At 56.2% G+C, this 8,555-nt stretch overlaps 1 protein-coding gene across 1 annotated transcript; it reads right to left on the reverse strand.

Moving 5' to 3' along the window:
• Window positions 1-3,999: 3,999 nt before the first annotated feature.
• Window positions 4,000-7,967, reverse strand: LOC140912307 (serine protease 27-like). Its single transcript, XM_073346524.1, is given in 7 exon segments — window positions 4,000-4,448; window positions 4,935-5,107; window positions 6,165-6,436; window positions 6,574-6,736; window positions 6,899-6,925; window positions 7,696-7,918; window positions 7,920-7,967. Coding segments are annotated over 7 exon segments (1,119 nt in total). The 3' UTR covers window positions 4,000-4,235.
• Between the last annotated feature and the right edge of the window lie 588 nt (window positions 7,968-8,555).

The following is an 8,555-nucleotide window of genomic DNA, read 5'->3' on the forward strand; positions in this document are numbered from 1 at the left end:
CTTGGCCCAACTCTCACATGAGTTAGGGGAAGTACGTCAGGGTATGCTACAGAACGGGCTGGCTGTGGACTATTTGCTTCTACGCCATGGTCACCTATGCCAGGAGTTTGCAGGGATGTGTTGCTTTAATATAACAGATGCAGGGCCATCCGTAGAAGCTGATTTACAAAGCCTAAAGCAGCTGGTAAAGGGCATTCATCAGCAAACTGGGGAGGATTGGCTAGGCTCTCTATTTTCTGGTTGGGGCCTTTCCCCGTGGCTAAATGGGTTGTTTAGACTATTATTTAAGTTTTTTTCCCTGTATTAATCATGTTCTGTTTACTGTGTTGTATGTGGTTCTGTGTAAAAATGCTTATTTTGCATAGTTTTGAAATTTTTAATTTTATGCATAGCCCGCTAGTAAGTAAATAAAGATGAGAAGACTCAAACAATAGAAATGAGTATTCTCAAAGGAGGGAATTGTTGGAGACCCCAGGGCATGGCCACTAGTTAAGTCGAGGGGATGGAAGGCCATAAGGGTCGAGGAGGTCTCCCTGCTGAAGGCCTAAGGGCTTCTTCTCAACCCCCCTTAATAGAATTCAGGCCTGGCTGGTTTGAGTAAGCTCTTTTGCTCTTAAAACAATGTTGCAGCCACAGATAATGCCTTATAGTGTAAGGTTTGCTGACGCCAAGTTAAAGATAATAGGAGAGAGAGCTACAAGGCCAGACAGAATGCGCTGGTTGTTTAAGTTGCTAGGAATGCTTGTTAGAAGTTGCAGGAAATAAAGATTGTTGTAACCCATATAAGGAAGGCAGAGCATTTGTGCAAAGCTTTGATTCGCTGATGTGTAGTGCAGTAGCATTAAGGAATATAAAAGTGTGTGTAATGACCTGCTCTGATGTGCAGGATTGGAGATTCTATTCTCCCTGTACCTTGTTTGCTGCTGCAAATAAACTTTTCTGCTTCTCCACCCCGTTGTGATTATTGAGTGACGCACACCGGGCAATGAACCCCTGCTGTTGTTTTGCCTCTCGGCACTGGGTGCCGGCAACAAAGGTGTCCATAGCGACCAGCCAACGTTCTTCACGAGAGTCTGTCTGAGGCAAAGTCCAAACCACATCATCATCAGCAGCAGCGTGCCTCATTGGTGCCCCCTCAAGTTAACGCCGCACAGGGGGTCTGCCTGTTTTAGGGGAGCTCTCTTTTGCAAGAAGCATTAAAATCCACCCAGCAGAAATTCGCCCTTCCCTTGGCTAAGGTTTTACACCCCTGAAATGTCCAGTAACTTTAAGATCATGGCATGTCCCTTTTCAGTGTATCTGGTACAAGCAGCTGATCCTTGGACTCATCCCTCACCCCTTGACTCTTCACTTCTATCACTAGAGGGCTGCAGAGAGCTCCTTGCCCCAGGCCACTTCAAGGTAAGGCAGGATGAAAGATTTCGGTGGACACGTTTGTCAGCTGAAAAATGGCAATTCTCTGAGCTGTCTCAGACCAAGTGGAAAGAAATCCCACAAATGGCAAAAGGTTTCGACAACCAATTTTACCTCCATTTTATGAAAGAAAGAGCACCAGGAACTCTACACCCCCCACCCACTCCCATTCCCCCCTCCCCTCCCAGGGCTGGGGAGAGAACCCAGGAGTCCTGGCTCCCAGCCCTCCCTGCTCTAACCCACTAACCCCCACTCCCCTCCTAGAGCTGGGGAGAGAACCCAGGAGACCTAGCTCCCCGTCCTGCTGCCCCCACCTACCAGTGGCTATTAACAGCCTCCCCTGTGGCTACACCTCCCCCACCCCATGGCCTGGTAGCCAATCTCCTTCGGGGTCAGAGCCCAGCTGCTGGGCAGGAGGAAATAGAAACCAGCTGAGGTTTTACTTTCATTTTTGCCAGTGAAAAGTCCGCTGAGACAGAGCGAGCTGGGGCAGGTCACGGGGGTAGGGGAGGGGGGACACACCACCATCCCCAGGGGGGCAGAATCGCCCCTTCCAGTCTATTCCCCCTAAGGGCAGATTTGCCCCTCCAGGCTATTCCCTGCCTATAAGTCTGAGTCTCTCTAGATGGGATGCTTTGGTCCCCTCTTAGCTTGTGACATGTACCAGCACCAGCAGCCAGGCCAGCTGGGAGCACAGCCCCTCCCACCCTCATGGGCCAGCCCCACCTGAGCCCTGGGTCCGGGCAGCTCGAAGATGGGGGGTGATTTGGGCCGGACCCTGGCTGTGTGAGTCGGTGGGTAAGAACAGCAGGACAGGGGAATGGACCGACTCCCAGGATGCCTTGGGAGGATGCAGAAGCTCCTTCACTGGACGGTTTCAGGAAGAGGCTGCGTAAACCATCTGACCTGGATGGTTGAGACAGAACAAATCCTGCCTCTCGGCAGGGGGTTGGACTAGATGACCCTTGGGGTCCCCCCTAACCCTGTGGCCCTCTGCTGAGAAGCCCCCGGCACTTCTGATCCGGGGTCCGTATCTCTCCTCCCCTCCACCACGAGGACCAGAGATTTGCAGTGGAATCGGCAGCAGAGTGTTTACACCCGTTTCCCCATTTTGGCCCCCGGGCGGTTTATCTGACTTCCAAGCGGTTTCCCTTTGGAGGAGAAATTGGCACTATGAACCAGGCCTATTCTTTGCTTTCTGTGATCCCTTTCTGTGATCTCCAGGATGCCTCCTGGGTCACGTCCAAAAGGTTAGAGAAAAACGCCTCGATTCTCAAGCCATACAGGACCGTTGTGATCACCTCGCCTGAGCTCCTGTGCTCCCAGCCTTGGAAGGATTTGAGTTGTATCGGTAAAGGTCGGTTTCACCGTAGCTGTTAGCAGTATTGAAGTTGAGTTGGTCCCAGGATATAGGAGATGAGGTGGGGAAGGGAATGTCCTTTGTTGGACCAGCTTCTGTTGGTGAGAGAGACAAGCTTTCGAGCTACACAGAGCTCTTCTTCAAATCTCCTTCTGGTGCCTCCCGCACCTTGATTTCACTGCACACACACACACAGATCACCACCGAAATATTTCCATTGGTGAGCATCGAAATACGCCACCAGGCACAGTGAGAAAAGACTTTGCTTTAAGGCTATTGACTTTGTACTTTTTTGATGAGGGAGGTTGACAATCTGGATTTGGACAGTTCTAAAGCTTCAGCTTTTAATTCTTGTCAGACCCCCACATTGTCTGACCCCCTTCTCCATAATTTCCCACAACTCTGAAAATTTAAAATAAATCAAAAACAATTTTTAAATGCTCAAACCCCACAATTTTGCACAGGGGGGACCTGGGGACCCAGCCAGGGGCCATGCCCGGACTCTGTTGAGCCATAGGAGGATTAAATCACCTGGCGCCCGGTGCATTGAGACCCTCCCACCATAGCCCGGTGAGTACCCAGCAGGGAGTTCTACCAGGGTGGTGGGTGAGTGACAGTGGGCCGAGAACAAAGCCCGTCACGGTGACCAGCATTGTCCCGTTGTTCCCTGGTGCTTCTCCGTCTGTCTGTGTGTCTCCAGATGGTATCTTTTGTCTTTAATTGTAAGGGCTGGGACTGTTTCATACTGTGTGTCTGGGCAGTGGCTAGCACGATGGGGCACCGATCTTGGTCTAGGAGATCCGTGCAGCTCCCGGTGTGATGGGGTTCCCAGTCAGTAGGGAGGGTCTGCACAGTATCCAGTGTGACAGGTGCCCCATTCTCGTATGGGGGGAGTATATGCAGCGCCTGGCGCAATGGGGGCCCTGATCTTGATTGGGTGGGTGTGTGGAGCGCCCAGCATGACAGGGGCTCTGATCTCGGACGGGGATGTCTGCAGCGCCCAGCGCGATGGGCGGCCCCTGTGCTCTGCCAACCCACAGCTAATACCAACCCATGGAGCCCATGGGAGGCTGTTGCCATGGCAGGAATGGTCCTAGCGGGAGGTGGCACCAGCTGCTTTGGGGAGGAGACAGAGTTTGCAAAGCTGATTTATTGAAGATTTTCAGAGCACAAGTCATGGGATCAAAGCGGCTCCTGGGCCCTTCCCCGTCAGCTTCCCAGTCAGAGCTGTAGGAAAGGCAGGAGATAACCCCCCACCCTTTGCCCTCGCCTTCCGCATAGTGCCCCTGTGCTTCCATCCACCAGCCTCTCCCAGCCGCGTCCCACAGACCCCAGCAACACGGGGCCCAAACCCAGTGTCAAGGGGGGCGGTCTATAGACATCTTGAGAGGGGCTGGCTTGGCAGTGCCAGGGGCAGGTCCGTGTGCGGCTCACGGGGTGGTGAGGAGGAGGGCGGCGAGTATCAACGCGGCTGGAGAGACTCTGGCAGAGGGGCCGTGCCTCTCATGTGTCTCCGGATCCAGCTGTTGTAGGCCGTCACCCGGGTGAAGACCCCGGGGAACCTGCAGTCAGCACAGATGGTTCCATGCACATATTTGGTCATAAACCAGCTCACGACTCCAGCCAGGTACCAGGTGCCGTCCTGCTGACAGGCCAGAGGCCCCCCGGAGTCTCCCTAGAGAGAGAAACGGGGGTCAGGGCCCCAATTCCCATCGCTGTCACAGTGAGAGTGAAGGCTGGATGAGGGGGTCAGAGAACATACCCAGTCTAAGCAACAAAGAGCAGCGACCTGTGTCAGGGATCTGGGCAGCGCCTTGCACAAGGGGGCCCTGATCTCGGCTGGGGTCTGGGCAGCACCTGGCACAAGGGGGCCCTGATCTCACCTGGGGTCTGGGCAGCGCCTTGCACAAGGGGGCCTGATCTTGCCTGGGGTCTGGGCAGCGCCTTGCACAAGGGGACCCTGATCTCGCCTGGGGTCTGGGAAGCACCTAGCACAAGGGGGCCCTGATCTCGCCTGGGGTCTGGGCAGCGCCTTGCACAAGGGGACCCTGATCTCGCCTGGGGTCTGGGCAGCACCTGGCACAAGGGGGCCCTGATCTCGCCTGGGGTCTGGGCAGCGGTGCTGTAATACCCACAATCAGCTGGGAGGAAAGGCTCTCACTTTGCAGAATCCCTTGGGGCTGTCCATGTACCCGGCGCAGATCATGCTGGGTTTGATTACGTTTGGACCCAGAGGTGAGTGTGGAGCCAGTGTCTTGTAACGATCGTTGCAGACTGCTGTTTTGATGATGGGAATCTCCAGCTCCTGCAGGGTCTTGGGTTTTGGGAGAGGCTCTGGAGGGGGACAACCGGGAGTGTGTCAGGGTTATTCCTGCGCCCCGTGGGCCGGGGTCCGGACGAGCCCTTTGTGCCTGTGGGCAGCTTCCCCCATGCCTGTGCCATTCTGGAGACAAGTCTATGAAGACTATGGCTAAGTGCAGGCATGTCCCTGTGTGGTGCCCCACAAGGAATACACAGACACACACACACAATCCCCTCCAGCAGGGGGCAGTGCTGCCCCCCCACACACACACTCACATGGCCCCGATCATCTGGGACCCCAAGCCTCTAACTCAGGAGCTCAATTGATTTGATTTAACAGAAAGAAGGTTGAGAGGTGAATTGAGCCCAGTCTATAAGTATCTACAATGCGAAGAAGTGTTTAATAACGGGCTCTTCAGCTGAGAGAGAAAGATCTAACATGATCCAGTGGCTGGAAGTTGAAGCCAGACAAACTCAGACTGGAAATAAGGTGTCAGTTTTTAACAGTGGGAAATTTACCAAGGGTCGTGGTGGGTTCTCCATCACAGGCAATTTGTAAATCCAGATCCAAGAGATCTGGTCTAATTTGAGCAGCAATTCAATCAGGGATGTTCTCTGCCTTTTGCTCTCCAGGAGGTCAGCCGAGATGGTCACAGTATCCATGACCACCAGAGCCCTCCCGTCCATAGGATGGTTTGGGGCAACTGCCCTGGGCCCCATGCTCTGGGGGGCCCTGTGGGGCCCAGGGTGGTCCGGGGAATTAGTGGGGGGCCTGGAACTGGCAGCAGGGGTCGGGCCCGCCTCCCTGGACTCACCGGCAGTGGTGGGAAGTGGAGCGACTTGGCTGGGAGGCCGGTCACTCCGTTTCCCGCCACCGCCGGTGAGTGTGGGGCGATTCCACTCCTGCTGCTGGCATCAGGCCCCCACTAACCCTCCAGGCTGCGTCGTTCAGGGGAGGGGGATTGGGAGAAGGGGTGGAATGGGGCTGGGGAGGGGGCAGAGCAGGGGTGGGGCAGAGCCGGAAACTGCTCTCCCCAACCCCCTAACAATTATGGACTCCCAGTGCCTCTCTGAGACTTCTAACACTTACTGGTCATTTCAACTTTTCCCCAGCCGGTGACCCAACACTTCATCTTCTCGGGGAACTGGCGGAAGGCCCCCGGCAGGGAGATGGGCCGGATGAACTTTGTGTATTTCACGGGCTTCTCCAGCCTCACCAAGGCGATGTCAGCAACTTTGGTCTTCTTATTGAAACTGGGGTGGAGGATGATCTGCTTCATATTGACCAGGATCTGATTTGGGGAGGGGTTGAGGAGCTGGTGTGCCCCCAGCACCAAACGGTACTGGGAACAGGACTGAGAGCTGCAGGAGAGAAAAAGAAAAGGGGAAGACAGGGGGATGCTGAGATGCAGCCACCTCTGGGGGGGGAGGGCAGTTGGGGAACTCATGCACAGCAGGAGGCCAGGGAAGAGTCATCACCCCCTGCCTGGGTTACTCACCAACTGAAGCAGTGAGCGGCTGACACCACCCACTGGGCTGAGATGAGGGAGCCTCCACAGATGTGGCGGTAGTCACGTTTTTTGGCATCAAAAAACTGCACACTGACCTGCCAGGGCCATCGACCCTCCTGGGCATCCTGCCCCTCTATGATACGGCTGAACACTGCACAAAACAGGGGCGCCATGTGAACATGGGACAAAGTGCACATCTTCCACCCAGAGCCAGGGATAGAACCCAGGAGTCCTGGCTCCCAGCCCCGCCCATACCCCACTCCCCCCCCACTCCCAGGGCGGGTGACAGAACCCAGAAGTCCAGACTCTTTACCTGGCTGGTCTTGACTCTCCTCTGCACCTGCGGAGGAAATGGAAATGTTGGGGAGACATGACAGAGTCAGGGCCATTGTGGGAGAAGCATCACTAGGGTCCGATTGGGGAGAGTGGAAGGTGGGGAAAAGAGCTGGAATAAAAGCCCCATCCACTGTCCCACAGCTCCTCCCATACACTAAATACTCTGCCTCAAATCGTAGGTGGCTACAGTGCATCAGTAGGTTTCAGAGTGAATGCTGACATGAGATGAAAGGGGGCTGCTCCCAGCTCTCTCAGGGCCACACGTCCTCCCTCCACCCTGCAAAGCCCAAGGGCGGGAGAGGGTTCGGGAGCAGAAGCTGAGAGGGTGCTGGGGCTGGGACTCCTGTGGGAGTGAGTCAGAGGGGCTGGAAGGGTCATGCCAGCCCCGGGGGTGTGTGCCTCAGAGGTGGGCTCAGGGTGGAGGGCTCACTCACAGCAGGGCCTGGGGACCGGCACATCATTTCTGCCCCTCAGTGCACAGAACCTGGTTTGCTCACGTCCCCACAAACCCTTGACCCCAGGCCCTGGGAAAGAGGCAGAGCCAGTCTACTGGGGCAGGATCATCCCCCTGAGTCGATTCCAGCCCGAGGGGGGCAGGATTGTCCCCTCCTGTGAGTTCCCCCTGCAAGGGGCAGGATTGTCTCGTCCAGTCGAGTCCCCCCCGGGAACAGGATTGCCCCCTCAGATCTATTCCCCACCCCAGGCTGCAGGGTCGTCCTCTGTGGTCTGTTCCCCGCGGCTCTGCATCGCTCTGGATCCCTTGGTCTCTCTTACCATGCGCTGGGGATGGCAGCAACACCACCAGCAGCAGCAGGGCCAGCTGGGAGTAGAGCCCCACCATGATCCTGCCCCACAGACGCTCTGGGTTGGGACAGCCCAGTTCAGCCTCCAGCCAGCGGAGCAGACAGCCCCTGGCTTCAAGGCAGCAAGTTATATACCCAGCTGGAGCCGCCCCGTGGGTTTGGGGTGTGATTTCAGCCAGACCACCAGTCGTGTGCCTCAAGAAGCCACGGCACCCCTGAGCCCTTATCTCCTGTCCCCAGCATTTTCCTGTTTAAAATTGTGAAGTACGGGAAAGTGAAAGCAGAAGCTCACGGACCCTCATCCTTCCCCCGCCCCCCCCCCACACCGCTTATGTGGCTTAGCTGAGATCAGGTCCTTGCTGGACCATAGCTGTTGAGAGGAGAAGTCAGGGCTGTGAATCAGGCCTGCCCTGTGGAGCCATCCCCAGTCCGGGGGCCACCTGCCCAGGTTCTCCTGGGACTGTCCCGTTGCTGGAGGTAGCCAGGCTGGGCCTTCTGTCCGGTGCTCAGTGCCCACGGCTGGCCACTGCTCTGGGGTCAGGATCCCCCCGGCCGGCCCGTTCTTCTGCACCTCCCTCTGCTCCCCTCCACTTCCAGGGAGTGGAGCACTTTTCCCTGGCAGCTATCGCAGGGAGCAGCCTCCCATGCTGCTCTCTCTCGTTGGCCTCCAGCAGCCAGGGGCACCAGAGAGATTTCCTGCCCCCACAGCAGTTTGGTGGAAGGGGGGTAGTGGGCGGGGAGGGATGGTACATGGGGGGGCTATAGAAACACTCCGCCACCATTGAGCTCAGAGAAGTTTTTTTCTTTACCCTGCCGTGGCTCCTTCACTTC

The sequence above is a fragment of the Lepidochelys kempii genome, chromosome 6, assembly GCF_965140265.1.
Source record: "Lepidochelys kempii isolate rLepKem1 chromosome 6, rLepKem1.hap2, whole genome shotgun sequence".
Classification (NCBI taxonomy): Eukaryota; Metazoa; Chordata; order Testudines; family Cheloniidae; genus Lepidochelys; species Lepidochelys kempii.